Raw genomic sequence first — 20,993 nt, 5'->3', positions numbered from 1 at the left:
TAAATTGCAAATTTGTTTGGCTAGGTGTGTTATAAATAACTCACTCGCCGACTTTTTTGATTCTTCGATTGATTTTCATTTCGTCTCCGCCTTCGATTAGGGTTAAGGATTTGAGGCGAAACTTATCTTCTCCACACAAATCTTCAATCGATCATGGACATGTTGAAGAAGCGAAGACTCGACGAGAACGGCAACGGTATCCTCAACGACGCGCACATTACCCGATTGACGCCGCACGACGCGAGGAAGCTCATCGAGCGATTCTCCACCGATCAGCTCCTCGACATCTTACAAAACGCCGTCGCTCGGCACCCCGACGTCCTCGATCTCGTCAGATCGACCGCCGACGCAGACATCACGCAGAGGAAGCTCTTCATCCGCGGCCTCGCGGCGGAGACCACGACGGAAGGTCTCCGATCGCTTTTCTCCAGCTACGGAGATCTCGAGGAGGCGATCGTGATCCTCGACAAGGTGACGGCCAAGTCGAAGGGGTACGGGTTCGTGACGTTCAGGCACGTGGACGGAGCGCTTCTCGCGTTGAAGGATCCGTCTAAGAAGATGGACGGGCGCGTGACGGTCACGCAGCTCGCGGCGGCTGGGAATCAAGGTGCGGCCGCTGCGGCGGCTCATGTTTCGGATGTGTCGATGAGGAAGATTTATGTGGCGAATGTGCCGGTTGATATGCCTGCGGATAGGTTGTTGAATCTGTTTTTGGCTTATGGGGAGATTGAGGAAGGTCCTTTGGGGTTTGATAAGGTTACTGGAAAGTCTAGGGGGTTTGCTTTGTTTGTGTATAAGACATCCGAAGGTGCTCAGGCGGCACTTGCTGATCCTACTAAGGTGATTGATGGGAAGCATTTGCAGTGTAAGTTGGCTATTGATGGTAAGAAGGGAAAGCCACCAGGTGGTGGTCCGGGTAAAGATGTTGCTGCTGGGCCTGGGAATGGTCATGGTCATGGTAATGGAATGGGTGTGGCTCCTCCTCCTGGACCTTATGGGCCAGCTGTTGGTGGACCTGGTGGGATGGGTGGTTACAATGGGTACTCAGGAGGACCACCACCGCATCATATGAACTCCACACCATCATCTATGGGCGGTGGACCAGGTGGATATGGAGGTGCGTATGCTGGTCATTATGGTGGATACGGTGGTCCAGGATCTGGAGGTTATGGTCTTGGTACAGGCCCTGGTGCTGGAAGTGGTCCGTATAGAATGCCACCAAGTTCGATGGGTGGTAGTGGTGGTTATCCTGAGAGCGGGCACTATGGGCATTCATCAGCTTCAGCGTATCCTGGACAGCATCAGCCTGTTGGTTCCTCCACAGCTCCGAGAGTTCCTCCTGGAGGAATGTACCCCAACGGTCCACCACATTACTGAATGGTAAGATGGTTCTTCCTTAAATTGAGTTATTCTAACTGCTTGATCTTGCTAGTGTTATTGTGTGCATGAGCATGGTCCTTGCTAGAAAATATCTTTTTTTTTTTCTTTTGTGTGTCCACTTGTGGCTATTTGCTTGCATTCAGTGATATATGCTACTTGTTGTGATTCCTGAATAGGTGTGTATCATCTTTATATTGTAAACTAAGTACAATTGTTTAGTTGTGCAGTACTGTGTCCATTTGCTCCACACTTTGCTTGGGACTTGTTGATTTTCCTCTAGGAGTTTAATTTGTTTGTTAATGCTAATGACCAAGTTAAATTGTGAATTGGATGTTTGATTCAGGTTTGTTGACAGGGCGAAGATGCTTTTTGTGCTTAGTGGTGATTACGTGATTGCAGCATCTTTAAAAAATCTCTGGATTGATGAATGTATTGCTGCTTTGACATCTGTCTCTCTCTGCACTTGAATTGAATGTGCCTTGGCCTCTGTATGCCTAGTTGCTTTCTATGAATTTGATTAGACTAGGATGTCTTCCTGTATTTTATTTTTTTCATAGACATAGTTTGCAGATTTGGTTTCGTTTGTCAGATTAGTGAACTTTTCTTTAATAATTGGTGTATTTGTCTCTCTATCTAGTTTCCTGTTTACTCTTTCTTTACTCTTCTGGAACATTGACAACAAGGTTCTACTTGTCTGTGATCAATAAAGTGGCACTAGAAGGTTTTCTTTGTGAATCACTTCTGATTGATTGATTCATAGGTTAAACTCAAAACTTCTGAACATGTGATGCTTTAGCAGCTTGATATTCTGAGAATTGTACTCTGCCCTTTCCTGTTTGCAAACCAGACATGATAGAAGTTTTATATATGACAGAGAAACTATGCTTCAAATGATAAAAAAATATAATTTAATTCCTCGTGGATATGTTATTACCAAAAGAAGATCGTTTTGAGGTTTTATTTCTGAGATTTGTCCTTTTTCGTGTTGATATGAAGCTCTTTTTGGAGTGTTTTATCTGTTAACTTGTGATATTTGTGACGATTATTTCTTTTATTTTGTGGTCACGTTTTACGAGAACTTTGTTAAAATATTCTGTGAATACAAAAGACTTGTGAACTGATCACTCGCTTCTTGACCACAAAAGAGACTAGTCTTGTGTGTCATTATTGTTAGGATAAATTTGTCGACAGTCCACGCTAACCTGTGACCACTTGGGTCTTTTGTTTGACTGTCCTTTTTCGTTTCTTCCTTTTTTTCTCATTTGTCGATCTAACGGTGCGACCGAAGAGCTGCGGCAAATATGGGAAGACCGATGGCGAAATCGCTTCGTTTATATATAACGTGTAACATGTATGATGAGATGTGTTTGTAATCCTTGTACGTTACTAAACATATTCACTTTCTAATAATATCGCCAGACGCGCTAAAGACTAAAGAGAGCGTGTTTAATCAACCAGTTTGGGGTTAATTAGAGTTTTTAAATGACTTGGAAAACTTTTTTAATGAACTTACAAAGAATTAATTTGAATTTTTGTCACAAATTTTAGATCTTATAAGTAATATGAGATTTACATTTTGCATCTGTTCCTAAAATACAGTGTACTGTACTCTGGTTAAATTGGAAATATAAAACTACAATATTCTTTGAAATGAAATTAAACCATTTGATATATTTTTTTGACAAAAATTAAACAAAAGATTAACACAACAAAACAAAAAAGACGATGACAAAAAAAAAACAAAAAAAAAATGATTTCCTTTCACATATTCAACGCAAAGTGACTCCTGCTATGAATCATATGTTGATGAAGGAAGTTTTCTGAGGATGAGATAAAAGCTACAATGTTTATGATTGGTGTAGAAAGAGCCCCGGCCGGCCCTGATGGGTTCACAGCTTTCTTTTATCATCAATTCTGGGATGTTATAGTTCAGGATGTTTATTGTATGGTGAGAAGATTCTTTGTCACCGGTAAATTAGATGATGGTATAAATCATATTCATATATGCCTCATCCCAAAGTTCCAAGATGTTTCTGATATGTCTGATTTCCGTCCTATCAGTCTCTGTTCCGTTGCATACAAACTTATCTCTAAAATCATGTGTCAATGCCTTCAACAATGTCTTGATGGAATCATATCTGAATCACAAGCAGCCTTTGTACCTCGTCGTCAAATTTCTGATAATATCTTGGTTGCTCACGAATTGATCTCGGCATTATCGTCCAAGATTGATTACTCTCGTCAGTATATAGCAGTCAAAACTGATATCAGTAAGGCTTATGATCGAATGGAATTGTCCTTTTAACTATGCATCAGGTAGGTTTTGATGATCGTTCACTACAAGAAAACACATACTTAGCGAGGAAATTTAACGAGGAAAAACAATCCTCGTAAATTTACGTCAATTTTACGAGGAACTTACGTGGAAAACTAAAGTCATCGTTATTTCCTCGTAACGTAACGACAAACGTGTTTCGTCGTAAAGTGGATGTAATTTAACGAGTATTTTACGAGGAAAAACAATTTCCTCGTAAATACGACGTAAACTTTGCGTGTTATTTACGAGGAAATAGTTTACGTGTATTTAGCGAGGAAATTTTGAATCCACCAAGTTAGCTTCCTTCCATACCCTCGGATGAGAGATTCAGGTATAAATTGGTTAGCAGTGATCAAAGTTACACCTCGAGGACGAATCATCAGTGGAGAAGAACCACCATTGCAAGAAGAACAGATAAATGAAGTCGAGGAACCTGAACAAGAAATTGATGACATCCTTCTCATTGATCCGCATAATCACGAGTACGAAGATCTTACCGATGATGCCACAAACGAAGCTGTTGAAGACGAGTTTAATGAAAATGATGATGTTTCTAGTGATGACGAGAATGTCGATGTATTTGATTGATGTATTTGTTTTATGAATAAGATGAGGGAGTTTGTTTTATGGATAAGATAACGTGGGGTTTGTTTTATGAATAAGGTAATGTGGGAGTTTGTTTTATGAATAAGCAAATGTGGGAATTTTGGTTTGGAATAGAAATAAAGATGGGGTTTGGAATATATGAAGTAGAAAATAAGGAATATGGGGTTTGGGGTTTCGGATTCTAGAGATTTAAACATAACACTCGTTAATTCCACGTAAGCCAACGAGGAAATAACGACGAAATATTAAAATAAAGAACGCATGCTCGTTAATTCCACGTAAGCACAAATCATCGTAAAGACCACGTATAAGAAATCGTCGTAAATTCCACGTAGGCAGAAATCGTCGTAAAGACCACATATAAGAAATCGTCGTAAATTCCACGTAGGCAGAAATCGTCGTAAATACCTCGTAAGCCAACAAGGAAATAACGACGAAATTTAAAATAAAGATGGATTTTGGAATATATGAAAATAAGGAATATGGAGTTTGGGGTTTGGAATATGGGGTTTGGAGTTTCGGGTTTCGGGTTTGGGGTTTAGAGGTTTCGGGGTTTGAGGTTTGGGGTTTGGGGTTTCAGGTTTGGGGTTTGGAGGTTTCGGATTTTAGGGATTTAAACATAATACTCGTTAATTCCACGTAAGCACAAATCGTCGTAATGACCACGTATAAGAAATCGTCGTAAATTCCACGTAGGCAGAAATCGTCGTAAATACCTCGTAAGCCAACGAGGAAATAACGACGAAATTTAAAATAAAGATGGATTTTGGAATATATGAAAATAAGGAATATGGAGTTTGGGGTTTGGAATATGGGGTTTGGGGTTTCGGGTTTGGGGTTTAGAGGTTTCGGGGTTTGAGGTTTGGGGTTTCAGGTTTGGGGTTTGGGGTTTGGGGTTTGGAGGTTTCGGATTTTAGGGATTTAAACATAATACTCGTTAATTCCACGTAAGCACAAATCGTCGTAAAGACCACGTATAAGAAATCGTCGTAAATTCCACGTAGGCAGAAATCGTCGTAAAGACCCCGTATAAGAAATCGTCGTAAATTCCACCTAGGCAGAAATCGTCGTAAATACCTCGTAGTGTAAAAACTAGAAAAAAAGGGAAAAGGATAAAAAATACCAGATTAACATGTGGCAAGACTTCCAGCAATTATAATACGTAAGTCTCGCCCACATGAATTCTAATATCTTATCATTTTCCTATTTTTTCAAATATTTATAATTTGAATAGGATTTTACTCAGGAATGTGATTTCAGATAGGATGTGATTTGGGAGTTTGTGTGTGGTTTGAGAATGAGAGTTGTGGGTATATTTATAGGAAAGCAAGGCTCGTTAATTCCACGTAAGCAAAATCGTCGTTAATACCTTGTATATAAAAACACGGGCCTTTGCGATTCCTCGTAATTTCCTCGTATTGAAAAACACGGGCCTTTGTAACTGCTCGCTATTTCGTCGTAATTTTACGACGATTTTGCGACGATATGTACCTTGTATATAAAAACACGGGCCTTTGCGATTCCTCGTAATTTCCTCGTATTGAAAAACACAGGCCTTTGTAACTGCTCGCTATTTCGTCGTAATTTTACGACGAATTTGCGACGATATGTAATCTTATATATACCCCTGAGCGCTCACTCTTTCTTTCCTCTCTACTTCCTCTCCACCTCCTCTCCATTTCGTAGCAATGGTAAGTCTCTCTAATTCCTCTCTAATTTGGTTAGTTTAGGATAGATTAGGTGGTTAATATAGGGAATTTAGATAGGTTTACGGATTTTATGTTATTTAGTGTTCATTAGGTGGATAATGTTGAGAAATATACTATTGATGTTAATTTTAAAAATTTAATTGGGCCTAAGGGATCACTGAGAGGGTGAGGAAGAAGTTTAACGCGAAGGCGAAAGTTCGCTTGTTGGACACGGTCTCCAACTGGAAGGGTGACTGGATCGTGAAGGGGTATGAGCGTGGCAAACCCGCTGAGCTCACCACGGATGTGTGGGATGGCCTCATCCGTTATTGGCGCCTTCCTGATTCCATTAGAATCGCCCAGGCTTGCTCTAACTCCCATAACACGGTCGATGAGCACGGAAACGGGCCGATGCTTCACACTACGGGCCAAAAACCCCACGCCGGTGTCCGTTTGGAAATGGTAATGAAATATTTTATTAAATAAATTTTTTAATATATATATTTTTATTCTAACTTTCTTAACTTTTTTTAGGCCAAAGAGACGAGACATCTCCCGTCTCTTATGGAACTTTACGAGAGGACCCACAAGAACAAGGCGGGCGTATTTGTAGATGCCAAGTCCGAGTAAATCTACAACGACGTGGTTGCTCGGGTTGAAGACCACCAGACTCAGCTGACCCAGCAGTCTACCGACGGATTACCCGTCACCTTATCCACACTTGAAGTGGATAAGATTTACGAGGAGGTAAATTTTCAAAAATTTTAATTTTTTATTATTCATTTAATATAACTTTAAATTTTTACTAACAATATTTATTTTTTGTTTTTAAGGTTGTTCCTAAAAAAAAGGGACGGACGTTGGGGATTGGTTCCGTCAACGATGTTCCGAGAGCGACATCGTTTTATGGTCAGCGACGGGATGATGAAGTCAATGAGCTGCGTAGAGAGTCCGCTCAGCTGCGTAACGAGTTGACCGCGACAAAATCTCGTATGGGTGGAGTCGAGGGTTTCTTGGACGTTATTGCGGCCACAAATCCGGAATGGGAGTCCATGTTGAGGAACATGTGACAACAACATCCCATTCAAGGCGAGTCATCCGACGTACATAACGAGGCAGATGTTACGAGGAGGAGTGATGAATTCTACCGGGCGATGAACGACCCTTAGTTTTTTTTTGGTTGTTGTATTATATAAATTCAAAACTTATTTATATATAAAATATTTTCATATTGATTTATTTTTATTTTAAATTTTAATTTATTATTAAATTAAATAATTTTAATTATTTTTAATTATATTTTTAAATTCTGTAAAAATAATAAAAACGAAGTAAATTCGTAGCTAATGTACGACCTCTTTACGTGGAAACCTTACGAGGAAATGACGAGAAACAATTTACGAGTATTTTACGAGGAAATCGTTTCGTGGTTGTTACGTGTATTTTGCGAGGAAACTCTTTCAAGGTATTTACGTGTAGGTTACGAGGAACTCATTTCGAGGTATTTACGAGGAATTGTAGCGACGTCCTTGCGTGGAATATTGACGTGGTCTTTACGACGAATCGCCCTACTTCGTCTTTACGACGAAATATATTCCTCGCTAAGTTACGACGAATTAGCGAGGAAATATGTGTTACGACGGACGAGTAACGAGCAAACGCGCTTCCTCGCTATTTCGTCGTAAAGCCTCTTTTACGACGAAATAACGAGGAAAACCGCCCTCGTTAAGGTGATGTTTTCTTATAGTGGTTGGGTGGCCTTAACAATGGAATGTATACGATATGTTTCCTACTCAGTCCTTATCAATGGCCTCATGTATGGTAACATCAAGCCAACAAGAGGTTTACGACAAGGTGATGCAGTGTCTCCATATCTATTTCTTCTGTGTGGGGAAGTTCTCAGTCAAATGCTAGATTATGCTCAACACACTAATCAGCTCCAAGGCATGAAGTTGGATCGCAGATGTCCTACTATATCTCATCTATTCTTTGCCGATGATTCTCTATTTTTCTGCTGTGCTACTCTGCAAGATGTAACATGTTTGGCCTCGATATTTGAGCAATATGAAAGGATCTCGGGTCAAAAAGTGAATTATGATAAATCCTCTATCATATTTGGTAAAAGGATTGACACTAAAGTACATGCTCAAATTCATGAAGATTCATTCAGTTGGGAGTGGAGGTAAATATCTGGGGTTACCAGAACAGTTCAGTCGTAGTAAAGTCTCAGATTTCCGGAGTGTGGTTCAAAGCGTGAAGAAGCAGCTCTCCCCATGGTACAACCAATATCTCTCCCCTGCTGGTAAAGAGATATTGATTAAATCAGTCTTACAAGCAAAACATGTGTATCCTATGAGTTGTTTCCTGTTTTCTAAAACGGTATGTGATGAAGTTAATTCTCTGCTATCTGGTTGCTGGTGGGGACAGAGTGAAGGGAAAAGGAAGATTACTTGGATCTCGTGGAAAAGACTATGCTTACCTAAGAAAGAAGGAGGAATGAGTTTTCGTGATCTGAAGGCATTCAATGTGGCTCTTTTGGCTAAGCAGGCCTGGAGAATTTTAAATAATCCTCAGTCATTGCTTGCTAGGCTCTATAAAGGAAGATACTATAACTCGTCGACATTCTTACAATCGACAAATTTAACTAGTTCTTTGTATGGATGGAAATCCATTCAGGAGGGTAAGAACCTTTTAAAGAAAGGTATGGTTTTGCAAGTAGGGAATGGTAGGACAATTCGAGTTTGGGAAGATCTGTGGCTGCCAGTTCTCCCACCACGTCGAATGGAGTCGCCGTGTCTTCTACCTAATATGACAGTGTCAGAACTCATAAATCAGTCTACAGCTACTTGGAATGAAGAAAAGTTAAATATGTTTCTTCAGCATGAGGAAGTTAGGTTGATTAAGACTATTAGGTTATCAAAGTATAACCAATCTGATCAATATGTCTGACCTTATACTTCCAGTTTGGATTACTCTGTTAAGTTTGGATACTGGACTGCCACACATGATTTTTCGGAGGATGATGTGATAGTCCCTCCTGAAGGATATATTATTTTGAAGGCGCAAATCTGGAATCTGGAAATAATCCTAAAAATACAGCAGTTCCTATGGAAGGTCATTTCAGGAGCTCTTCGTGTCTATGTCCAGCTATGTTGTCGTGGAATCAATACGGATCCAACTTGTCAGCGTTGTTGTATGGAGGATGAGACAATTAATCATGTTCTTTTTCTTTGCCCTCATGCTCAAGCTACCTGGCGATGTTTAGGTCTTCCTCTATTCAATTTTCAGTCTTCTAATCTTGAAGAAAACATATCGGCTTTATTCACATTTATGAATAATGTTGATACTTCTAAAAAGATTTCCAAGTTCTCTTCTTGGGCGTTATGGTATATCTGGAAATCTCGGAATGAGTACCTCTTTAGTCAAGGAATGTTCATCCAGTGGAAGATATTTATAGAGCGTTGTCAGCCAATGATGAATGGAACTCTGTTTATGTTAGTAAAAAAGCTTCGCTGGTCCTTAATCTGAAACCAACTACATGTGATTCTCCTCCTATGGGTTGGTAAAAGTGTAGCTTCAGAAAAGAAAGTAGCAGAGCTGAGATTTGGTGGATTATAAGAGATGCTAAAGGTGTGTTTGTGTGTGCGGGTATGGTTCGTATAAACAACATCTCAACTGCTTTTCAGGGAGAAGCCCTTGCTTTGTTGTATGCAATGCATCAAGTGTGGATCCGAGGATGGAGACAAATCTGGTTCGAAGGGGATAGTACGGAGTTGACTCGTGTTGTCAACCCGGTGGTTTCTCATCATGCTTAACTTGGTAATGTGCTTCATGATATTCGTCATTGGATGTCTTTATTATCAGAATGTTCCTTGGGTTCTGTCAATCGGGAAAGAAATATGGCGGCTGATACATTAACCAAATCTATATTAGAAAAATAAGAAGATGTCATATGTTGATATTTAATATCAATGAAATGTTGTTCAAAACAAAAAAAAAAAAAAAAAAAAAAAAAAAAAAAAAAAAGGGGAAATGAGAGAGAGAGGGTATGTGTGTCATATAAATCATCAACAACCATCGAGTGAGCGAGCGAGCATTCACCACATAAAACTAAAAAAGAATCGCATCTTAGCTTTTGCTTCCTTCTCGAGAGTAAACCCTAGATCCCATCTCCAAGATGTTCAGATCCGTTATCGTCCGTTCTTCTTCATCGGCGAAGCAATCGCTTCTCCGCCGCAGCTTCTCCTCCTCCTCCTCCTCCGTGCCCGAGCGCAAAGTCGCCATCCTCGGCGCCGCCGGTGGAATCGGGCAGCCTCTCGCTCTCCTCATGAAGCTCAACCCCCTCGTCTCTAGCCTCTCACTCTTCGATATCGCTAACACCCCTGGAGTCGCCGCCGATGTCGGTCACATCAACACCAGATCTGAGGTATACACATACACTTCCACGATCCCCTTGATCAGTTACTAGATTTTGTAATCTCTGTGATCTGAGTTTTTTTAGGGTTATTGATGTGAGATTTGTTTTGACTTGGATAGGTGGTTGGATACATGGGAGATGATGAATTGGCGAAAGCTCTTGAAGGAGCTGACCTCGTTATCATTCCTGCTGGTGTTCCCAGGAAGCCTGGTATGACCCGTGATGATCTTTTCAACATCAATGCTGGTATTGTCAAGAACCTCTGCTCTGCCATCGCCAAGTACTGCCCTCATGTAAGCCAAGAGCATGATTCTTGCTTTGTTAGGTGTAAAGATGTCTCCTTTTTGTGTGTGTGTGTGTGTGTGTGTTTTTTTTCTAATCAAATGACTGACCTTTGGAGTTACTCTTTTGTTTGTGTTGATTCAGGCACTTGTTAACATGATCAGCAACCCTGTGAACTCTACTGTTCCAATTGCAGCTGAGATCTTCAAGAAGGCTGGTATGTACGATGAGAAGAAGTTGTTTGGTGTCACCACTCTTGACGTTGTTAGGGCCAAGACTTTCTACGCTGGAAAGGCTAATGTTCCTGTTGCAGGTTCGTTTTCCACTTTTGTAGTCACGAGTTTTCCTTACCTGCCCTTAAGTATGTTGTCTGTGTTCTTAAATATGCTTGTTGTGTCTGCAGAAGTTAACGTTCCTGTCATTGGTGGTCATGCTGGGGTTACAATTCTCCCACTCTTCTCTCAGGTTACCTCTCTCACTTCCTCTATACTCAAACCGTGGTTAAAATGTCTTTCGCTGTTTACTCAAAGTTAGTTAATCTGTTTGTTAACAATATATAGGCCACTCCTCAAGCCAACTTGTCGAGTGACGTACTCACCGCTCTCACCAAGCGTACCCAAGATGGAGGTACCGAAGTCGTGGAGGCAAAGGCAGGAAAAGGTTCAGCTACTTTGTCAATGGCGTAAGTACTGTGCTCTACCCTTTTCGTTATGTTTTCGGTTCTTTAATTTAGTAACTTAATCTTTGTCACAGCTATGCTGGAGCACTATTCGCTGATGCATGCTTGAAAGGACTCAACGGAGTTCCAGATGTTGTGGAATGCTCATACGTGCAGTCCACCATCACTGAGCTTCCTTTCTTTGCCTCAAAGGTAATCCTCAAAACTTAGCATCAATCATTCAAACACACAGTGTCTCATGACTCGAGAGGATGGATGTGATGGTTTTGGTGATTAATTGATTCAGGTGAGGTTGGGGAAGAACGGTGTGGAGGAGGTTCTTGATTTGGGGCCACTCTCAGACTTCGAGAAAGAAGGGTTGGAAGCACTGAAGCCAGAACTCAAGTCTTCCATCGAGAAGGGTGTTAAGTTTGCCAACCAATGAGTTAAATCGAGTTGAGTCGGTTATTTTTCCAATTTTCCGGTTATATTCTCGCCCTACATTGGGTTGCATCAATAAAATTCATGTGTTGAGGCTTTTTGGGCTCTTTCCCAAAGCACAGAGATAAAAACTGTAACATGTTAGCATGTAAGGTTTCTTTCTTTTGTAACAATGATATTTCTGTCATAATCATCAGATCAAAAGTCTGCTTGATTCTTCTTATTTTTGCATCCTTGTCACCTTCTTTTACTGATTCTACAGTTTTTAAAAAAGAATTATGATTTCATATCATATAAAAGAAAAGTAGACTTATACAACAGGTCTTTCTCGCTAAATCGTTATGGGCCAAACAAAATCAACATGTGCCAGGTGTTTTTACGTCGAAACCACATCAACAACTAGACAACAAAGGCATATCAACCTTCATGTTTTGATTACAACTATACTAATGCTCTTAAATCTATTATAATACACGTTAGAAGAGGAATATTAAACGACAAAGAGCACAGTACAATGGCCCTATGCTGGAGATAAGAATACAATGTATTCCATGGAAGTGCAAAACAAAATATATTATGGATGATAATGGAAAAACCTGGTCATCGACCAAAGATGTTCAACGAGTAATTGTGAACTTATTCTAATGATGTTTTGCTTCACATTTCAGTGGTAATGTCAATGACATTTTGTAGCACATGCATCCTTAATTCAAGTAACTAAAGAAGAGCTATATAAAGCCATGCAGCAGATGGGAATAAAAGATAAAATTCCAGGACCATATGGGTTAAATACATTCTTCTATGAACACTACTGGCCTAGGTGTACTTAAATTTTCCCTTGATCTTCTAGGACTTTATAGATGAGCTTATATGCAATATTAATGATCTAAACATTGAAAATCCAATGTTTTTAGTGACTATAGGCCAATCAGTTAACTAATATTGCATATAAGCTCATCTATTAAGTCCTAGAAGATCGTTTGTAAAGCCTTGTCTTCATTGTGTTATTTCAGAAAATCAACCTATTTTAAGCTTGATTTTTGCATATGATTCGGTTCTCTTCTGGAAAACTAAGCAAGATGAATGCAAGGTAGTCATGGATACTCTAAGAAGCTATGTAGGACTATCAGGTCATATAACTAACTTTCAAAAATCTTCCATTGTGTTTGGAATAGGATCAAAAGCTGGTAACAGAAAGCATCTTAGTTCAATAATGGGGGATACAAAGATCAAGAGGCTTTGAAAAGTATTTAGGACTCCCATAGTGTATGAGACATAAAAGCAATGCTTTCTCTTTTCTAACTTAAGAGGGTAGCTCAAAATGAAACTGGTACTCTAAACTCTTATCCTCTGCAGAAAAAAAAATTCTAATCACTGCCTACCCAGATTAATCCCTCCTTTTACGGTTTGGCATAAAATCCATACCCGGAGTATTTACCCAAACCGATCCGAAAAATAGGATACCCGATCCGGTCGGATCTTGCCTAAATACCCGAATGAGACCATTTTTCAAAAATCCGAAAAACCGAAACCGAATCCGACCGGCACCGAGAACCTAATGAGTATCCGAACATATCCAAACATATAATATATATATATATATATATAATTTTAAATTATATCTATAATAATATTAATACCTAAAATTAAAATTATAAATCAAATATATTAGTTATTTATAGATAAAAATACAAGTTTTGGATAAAAAAACTCAAATAACATTATGTATATAGTTACTTTCAGACAAAAAATAACTGATTCGAACTATATAATTTGAGTTTTTTGGGGGGGGGGGGCGTTTAAGTTATTTTAGATAAATTTGAGTAATCTGGATATAAAATACCCGAATCGAGTAGTTTGGTTACATCATATGAAATCTGAATTCACCCGGATCTGGGAAGATGACTTGAATCCAACCCGTTTTTTTTTAATACCCGAATGAGACCATTTTTCAAATTCCAAAAAAACTGATACCCGAATGGATAGTATCCATATCCGAAAGGGTATCCAAATACTCAGGCCTACCTCCTTTTGTATGTCATGCTTTCAACTCTCTTTCAAAGCCATCAAGCAGATAAAACTGATTCCCAAGCTAAATATTATCACAGTTACTTGGGTCTCACGAACTATTTTTTTGTAAAACAAAATGAAATTCCAATTTGCTCCCGGCGGGGCTCGAACCCGCGACCTTCGGCTCATAAGACCAACGCTCTAACCAACTGAGCTACGGGAGCTTCACATTTTATTTATGTTTTTAAGACAAAATGAACCATAATATTTGGAGTGTTTGTAAATGTGACAATACAGGATTTTGGAGAAGATAACGAAGATAAATTCCAGATTTTTTTTGTATACATCAATAGCCAAAACCTTCAGTTGTTTAATCTCTATCTTTCTTTTTGATTTCTTTCTTGAAAATTAGTAAATCTAAGCCTCTAAATGAGATTAATTACAAGTGCATACGTTAGTTTTTTGCAATAGTAAAATCGTAACAACCAATAGTAGTAGAGGAGAATGCATACTAAAGAAACAAGACAGGTATTTATTAGCTTTAACAAGAGTGTTTCAAACACATCATCACTAACAATCTCAGAACTTTTACTTCAAGTTTCTACACTCTTACATACATAACATAAAGAAAAGAAAAGGAACACGCAAGAACAAGCTCACTCATGTGCACAAACCCCTTTGACCTATGACCAGCCAAACCAGTAGTCGAGAATATAGACCAGACCCAAAGAGAACGGGTAAAGCAAGTACGCTATGAAACATGTCCAGAGCGGATACGTTGTGCGGAAGCTAGCGAAACCTCCCATCACCAGACATACAATGAGAATCACCAACACTTCCGATGAGAAGTTCCATGTTAGTCCTCTAAGGTATACGATCGCTAAGAACACCGAGAGACACAGAATGTTGTTCATTGTCGCTCCACCACATAGCTCGGAGAAAGTTAAGGAGGCGGTTCTGATCTTTTTCCGGGAGGCGAAGATGATGGCAGAGACGGATTCGCTTGAGTTGGTCGCTAAAGGCAAAGCGATGAAGGAGATGAAGAAAGATGGGATCCCTGTAGCTGCTGAGAAGTTGTTAACTGTGTCCACCAAAGGATCAGCAAACGCAGCTGCAATGGCTGCTCCCAACAGTAGCAGTAAAGCTGCTTTAATGGTGATCCATTTCGGGTCTGCAACCTCCCCTGACTCCTCATCATTCTCACCATTCTCATTGTCACCCAACAGAGCATGCTCTCTCTTTGTTTGCACATGGAAATGGTCAAGGAACTTCATTGTCCGGGGGCCGGCATCAGGACCAGAAGGACCAGCAGCTCCCATTGCCTGGATAAGCCAATGCTTAATCCCGCGGACAAACTCTTCTTGATCAACTTGCTCATCAAGAGTCTTGTCGAAATCCTGGAGAACTTTCCCCACAGCATCATCCTTGTCAAAATCTATATCCTCAAAGCTGATCCCAATGATAAGCGCCTTAAGCTCAGCCGCTGACAAGTGTCCGTCCTTGTTTGCATCAATCGTCTCAAACAACCTAATAAAAATGATAAAACTATAAGCACATGGTGACACCAAGTAGAGTCCTTACAAAATCTATGACTTACTTTCGGATGACATGTTCATCAGGCTGACCTTCATCATCAAGAAGCCTTCCCAAAGCATGTTGTTTCAAGTGCTTTAAGATTCCTGATATAACATGCTTGTGCTTGGCAAAAGCTAGCCGTCTCCTTTGGATCCATGGTTGGAAGACCTATACAAGGAAGAATAATAATCTCATAAACGAGATTGAGAAAGCAAAAAACAAAGAGACACCAGAGTCTGGTGGCTACTTTACCTGATATACACAGTAAGAGATCAACATTACAACAGAGAGGATTAGAGCAACCAAGACGGCCAAGTGTCTACCAGAAGTTGAGTTCAACACTTGTGGAAGCTGGACAATGATGAACGGAATAACAGATATAGCCATTATTCTTGCAGCATAGCTGGTCCAAACATCAACAGTTACACCAGAATCTACCGACAATAAAAGCAAAAAAAATACAATATTTGCATCAACGGTCCAATCAAATCCATAAGACGTAAGACAGTTTCTTGTTACCTTTGAGATGGAAGCCTTTGGTGTCTCGGTTATTTACAGCAATGTTGTCACGAAGGTCACACTTGCCGACAACAGTGCAAGTTCCCCAGATTACAGTGAGGAGCATAACGGTGGAGCCAGCGAGCAAACCCATTCCCACAGAGACTTGGGTTTGTGCAGTTGCCGCGTCTCCTGAAAGTCCAGACACTAAAACAAAACACCAACACATAAATAAGATTCAAGACCCATCAAGACAAAAAGAGTAAAAGGTCAAAACTTTACAGGAAAAAAGAAGTTATACTGACACAAAGAAAAGACAAAGATTCACTTTTTATGTCTCAAACTAAGCCTGCGGTTTTGACCCGAACCAAACCAATTTTTTTGTTTAATTCAGTTACGAGTTCGGTTCAAACATAACTAACCAAGTCAAAGTTATACAAAACTTTGGTTTTAGGTTAGTTCAGTTTTCCAAAACAAATATTTAGTTAAATTTCAAACATAACTAACCAAATTAACCAAAATTTGGAACCAAACTAGCCAAATTTTTGGTTTCGGATATATTTTCGTTAAAAATTTGTTAAAATTCGGTAAAATTTTGTTTAAAAGCACGAATATTTAGAAAATTGTTTTTAAAAAAATATATCATTTGATCAATTAATTCAACCAAATATTAAAAACATAACATTATTTCATTGGTAACACAATATCCAATAAACTAAAAAGATGAATTGAAATATGTAAACTAGAAACACTGTTTTTGCTAAAACTAATTACATAACAGAGTGAGTAATAATTAAATACCAATCCGAATACCAAACAACCCAAATTCCAAATTACCGAACAGAACTACCCAAACTACCTGTAGGGCCGATAACAGAAGTACCGAATAAAAGCATCATATCATCGCCACTCACTATTTGATTCACAGAATCTAACAAAGATTCACTTTTTATAAGAAAGAATCAAGCTTTCACCTACCCATAATAAGCATAGCATCAGGGAGTGCTCCGAGCATGGGAAGAAACAAACCACCGACGATTCCAGGTCCCAAGATCTCGAGCAAAAGCTCACTTCCGGCGGAGAGATACGTCGCCGCCGTGAACATGAGAAACCCATAAACCAATATCAGAAACACGTTCCCAAGCGCCGTCTTAGTACACGGCATGAACCCGTAGGTCTGTTCACAAGCTTCCTCTTTCTCTTCAGCCGAGACCACCGTGTTGATTCCATCGGAGATGAGATTAGTTGAAGATGGACGTACGGAGACGAATCGAGCGTAGGCTGATGAAGTGAAGAAGAGGAGGAAGAGGAGAGAGATGAGAGATCTGAATCTCATCTTTTGTGGATGAGAGTATGTACAGATACACTTACATATATATAAGTTGGAGCTTTTAAAATTATTGCAGAAAGATAAGTTTTCTGTCTGATATGTGTGTAGGTCTTGTGGGCCAGTTTTCTTGGGTAGGTGACGAAGACGCTAAAGAAGAAGATGAACAGATGAGCAGTCTTTTTACCTTTTTAGCCACTATCACTAATTACTTTTTTTTTTAATATTTTCTCTGTTTTTACATGTTTTGTCACATAAAATATCATTTAAATTTTTCAATACAATTTAATTTACTTTAAACTTGATGTTAATTATAAAAATGCATTGATTTTATAAATAATTTTCTTTATCACAAATATTATTAGTTAAATATGTATTATTAACAAAAACATAAATACATTTTAATTATTTTTTAATGTGTGAAAAATGATAAAGTGATATTTTGTGAAACAAATAAAGTATTATTGATTTGCTTCTATATTTACATGATTTAGGAGAAAGGATAAATTATGTAATAATTTAAGAAAACAAATATATTTGTTGATGTAGTAAAGCATATTTTATAAATTGTCCATTTTGAGATGTAAAAAAGTTATAAAGAATTTACTGACAAAACAAAAGTCTTGGATAACTATTTACCTACATTTAATGGGTTTCCTTAAAGTCTACAATCATTTATTTCTATTTTCAGGATTAGGGATAATTTAGGAACTGCAGATTTAACTTAAAATCGTTTGTTACTCATTAGTACCAGATCTGATTACGCGGCCACACGTGTAATATTAAGCCGATCCCAAGAATAATCATAAATTAGTCAATACTTGCCGACATCGTATATACCATAAAAATACTATATCAAATCGAAATCATACTTGTTAAAAAATATATATTATGTATAACAGATCATCATTTCTGAGAGTGATGGCAAGACGAAAGTTAAAAAAATATTGTTTCTGATAGCTACAAATGGCAGACGAGAAACCATTGTTCCTTTATCCTCTTCTCTCCCAATGAGAACTAAACAATTCCTTTTTTAAAGTAATAAGAACTAAATATTCAAACTCACTAAAAGCACCTCCCATACATACATTGTATATTTGTATCTGATAAAACTTCTCAAAATATAATAAACAAAACTAATATTTCTCTGTTTTATATTGTATAATGGTTTACATCAATACTTTTTTTTTTTTTTTTCAACAAACTTTTCATTAGTTTTTCATAATAAAGATTGGGCCAATACATATTAAATACATGTTACAACGATGGGTGTAAGCCCAATACGAAAACCCTAAACTAGTGTCTTCGTGAGGAAGCAGCTGAGACACGTTTCTTTCACCGTTTCATCCTCCATTGCCACGTGTATGAGACATGCATCTGGGGGGAAAGATCTGGAATCGACATCCATCGGACCTCTCCGCCGGCTCCGCCATTCAATCTCCATGCCTCCTTATGATTGACCCGATCTCAGGCTTCTTCACCACCAAACCGTTGCTTATAATCGGAACCTGCCTCATCTACAGATAATTAACCTGGGACTGATCAGATTGACTTGATGAAAGATCTTTTGTCGGACCACCGTGAAGGTGCCAACTCTACTAAATCTTCATGAAGCCATCAAACTGAATCCAACATCACTTCTTTCTCTCTGTTCAGGATACTTTTCTTCAAGACCGATCTATTGGTTTCTTAAGAGGAGAGAAAAGATTGATTCCTGTAGGAGAGAAATACATGCATATCCGAGAAGAAGATGAGAACCAATTCAAAGGCTGGACGGAATTTAAATAAGCTCAAGTGAAGAGCCAATGAAACCGATCATAGATGATCGGACTTTATTCCATCACCACAAAAGTCGCCATCGCGAAGGAGAAACTCGCCGAGCGAAAAAGAGAGTCGATCGTGAGATCGAATTATATTTTACATAAAATAAAAAACAAAAAGATGGTTGATGACCGGCGGCAAAAAGCCACCGGCCACCAAAAGCGGTATCAGATTATTCGAAGCTTAGAGAGAAGCTGGAGCTCTTTTTAGAGAGAGAAAAGAGTTGATGAAGTTTTTATCAATACATATAATATAATTTAAATTATTTTGTTTAATTGTAAATAGAAACACGAAAATATAATTAATTACATAATTGTTTTTATAAAATTCAAGTTACTTTAATATTTTATATATTTCACAATATAAGTAATTTTAACATCTAAAGACAATTTTGTATGTATATAGTATTGTTTAATCAGTTAAATTATTTATGTTTTATAATTTGTTGAACATAGATATGAAATGCTACTTTTATAAAAGTAACAACTTTTTTAATATAGTGGCTTTAGCTAAAACTATTTTCATTTTAAAACAAAGAGAATATATAAGAAAATTTTATTGTGAAATAACAAAAATTCTTTAAAAATCATAAATATTGAAAGAAAAAAAAGTAATTTAATAGTGTATTCATTAAAAAGAGGAATTAATTTAAAATTCATACATATTAAAAAGGAAAAATTTTATGTTTACCATTTTCGTACTACCACTTTTCATATTTGCCACCACTAAAGAGACATTTTCAAATATACATTTTTCGTTAAGTGGTAAAATACTCTTATGTCATTATTCTTCATATATATAATAAATAAATATTTAAATAAATAAAAAATCTAAACCCTAAATCCTAAAACTCAACTCTAAATAAAATATTTAATTTTTTTCAAATTATACTATTTCGAAATTCAAACCCTAAACCCTAAAACTCAATTCTAAATCCTAAACCATCAATCCTAAACCTTTTTTTTTAAAATACGAACCCTAAACCCTAAACCTCGAAACATCAACTCTAAACCCTAGACCTCGAAACATCAACTCTAAACCCTAAACCTCGAAACATCAACTCTAAACCCTAACCCTTCGACTCTAAACCCTAAAACATCAACTCTAAACCCTAAAACCTAAACTTCTAACTCTAAACCCTAAACCATCAACACTAAACTATCAACACTAAACCCTAAACCCTAAACCCTAAAAAATTATCCCTAAACCCTACAACATCAACTCTAAACCCTAAACTTAAACCTTCAACTCTAAACCCTAAACTTCAAACCCTAAAACGTAAAACTCTAGAGTTGATGTTTTAGGGTTTAGATTTGAAGGTTTAAGGTTTTATGGTTCGAATTTCATAAAAATATAGGGTTTAGGGTTTACGTTTAGGGTTTAGAGTTGATGTTTTAAGATTTAGATTTGAATGTTTAGGGTTTAGGGTTTAGAGTTGATGTTTTGGGGTTTAGGGTTTACAGTTGATGTTTCATGGTTTAGGGTTTAAAGTTGATGATTTAGGTTTACATTGATGTTTTAAGTTCAGATTTAGGGTTTATGGTTTATGTTTTACGTTTAGGGTTTAGAGTTGATGTTTCGGGATTTAGGGTTTAGAGTTGATGTTTGATGGTTTAGGATTTAGAGTTGATGATTTAGGGTTTATAGTTAATGTTTTAAGTTTAGATTAGTTAACTATATGTTTTTTTTTTGTCAAAGTTAATCGAAAAGTTATAAATGTTTTTTACCTTTTATTAAAGATGAAAGTAAAAGTGGTTAGTGTAAAAATGAAAAGTGGTATTTTGAAAATGGTATTTTTGGCAATTTCCCTATTAAAAACTATATTTTTATTTTATTTACTATATTTTGAATATATATTATATATTATCGATGGAACAATGGAAATGATATGATTTCCGTGTTTATGAACCAAAATATAGTTTTGGTTTAAGGATTTATATTCTTTCTGATTTATAATATATGATGTTTAAAAA

The 20,993-nt window shown here is 37.7% G+C and overlaps 3 protein-coding genes and 1 non-coding gene across 5 annotated transcripts; 2 read left to right on the top strand and 2 right to left on the bottom strand.

Moving 5' to 3' along the window:
• Positions 1 to 46: 46 nt before the first annotated feature.
• LOC106451461 (UBP1-associated protein 2C) lies at positions 47 to 2,834 on the top strand. Of its 2 annotated transcripts, none has more exons than XM_048760488.1 (2): positions 47 to 1,380; positions 2,669 to 2,834. In XM_048760488.1, the coding sequence occupies exon 1, from the start codon at positions 154 to 156 to the stop codon at positions 1,375 to 1,377; it is 1,224 nt and encodes a 407-aa protein (XP_048616445.1). In that variant the 5' UTR covers positions 47 to 153; the 3' UTR covers positions 1,378 to 1,380; positions 2,669 to 2,834. The 2 variants fall into 2 exon arrangements, with proteins under 2 accessions (XP_048616445.1, XP_013748846.1); XM_013893392.3 differs by lacking the exon at positions 2,669 to 2,834 and adding an exon at positions 1,724 to 2,115 and having other exon boundaries at positions 50 to 1,380.
• A 7,211-nt stretch (positions 2,835 to 10,045) lies between these two features.
• LOC106451462 (malate dehydrogenase 1, mitochondrial) lies at positions 10,046 to 12,012 on the top strand. Its single transcript, XM_013893394.3, has 7 exons — positions 10,046 to 10,417; positions 10,528 to 10,701; positions 10,835 to 11,003; positions 11,094 to 11,155; positions 11,251 to 11,372; positions 11,444 to 11,561; positions 11,656 to 12,012. The coding sequence occupies exons 1-7, from the start codon at positions 10,169 to 10,171 to the stop codon at positions 11,791 to 11,793; spliced, it is 1,032 nt and encodes a 343-aa protein (XP_013748848.2). The 5' UTR covers positions 10,046 to 10,168; the 3' UTR covers positions 11,794 to 12,012.
• Positions 12,013 to 13,949: 1,937 nt separating this feature from the next.
• On the bottom strand, positions 13,950 to 14,023 carry TRNAI-UAU. The gene has a single exon. It is a non-coding gene; the product is annotated as a tRNA-Ile (tRNA).
• A 288-nt stretch (positions 14,024 to 14,311) lies between these two features.
• On the bottom strand, positions 14,312 to 17,326 carry BNAC06G06210D (sodium/calcium exchanger NCL). Its single transcript, XM_013893391.3, has 5 exons — positions 16,851 to 17,326; positions 15,894 to 16,079; positions 15,627 to 15,808; positions 15,397 to 15,542; positions 14,312 to 15,326 (listed from the first exon to the last, which is right to left on the bottom strand). Exons 1-5 carry the CDS (start codon positions 17,206 to 17,208, stop codon positions 14,483 to 14,485), a joined length of 1,716 nt encoding a protein of 571 aa, XP_013748845.2. The 5' UTR covers positions 17,209 to 17,326; the 3' UTR covers positions 14,312 to 14,482.
• Between the last annotated feature and the right edge of the window lie 3,667 nt (positions 17,327 to 20,993).

This window comes from Brassica napus, chromosome C6 (assembly GCF_020379485.1).
Source record: "Brassica napus cultivar Da-Ae chromosome C6, Da-Ae, whole genome shotgun sequence".
Lineage (NCBI taxonomy): Eukaryota > Viridiplantae > Streptophyta > Magnoliopsida > Brassicales > Brassicaceae > Brassica > Brassica napus.
This window is presented reverse-complemented; position numbering and strand designations above follow the sequence as displayed.

Coding starts and splice junctions, on each gene's coding strand:
- LOC106451462 (XM_013893394.3), top strand. CDS start 10,169: ATGTTCAGATCCGTTATCGTCCGTTCTTCTTCATCGGCGAAGCAATCG. Junction 10,702..10,834: donor TCGCCAAGTACTGCCCTCAT/GTAAGCCAAGAG, acceptor GTGTTGATTCAG/GCACTTGTTAACATGATCAG. Junction 11,562..11,655: donor TTCCTTTCTTTGCCTCAAAG/GTAATCCTCAAA, acceptor TAATTGATTCAG/GTGAGGTTGGGGAAGAACGG.
- LOC106451461 (XM_048760488.1), top strand. CDS start 154: ATGGACATGTTGAAGAAGCGAAGACTCGACGAGAACGGCAACGGTATC.
- BNAC06G06210D (XM_013893391.3), bottom strand. CDS start 17,208: ATGAGATTCAGATCTCTCATCTCTCTCCTCTTCCTCCTCTTCTTCACT. Junction 16,080..16,850: donor TGATGCTATGCTTATTATGG/GTAGGTGAAAGC, acceptor GTTTTGTTTTAG/TGTCTGGACTTTCAGGAGAC. Junction 15,327..15,396: donor GATGAACATGTCATCCGAAA/GTAAGTCATAGA, acceptor CATTTTTATTAG/GTTGTTTGAGACGATTGATG.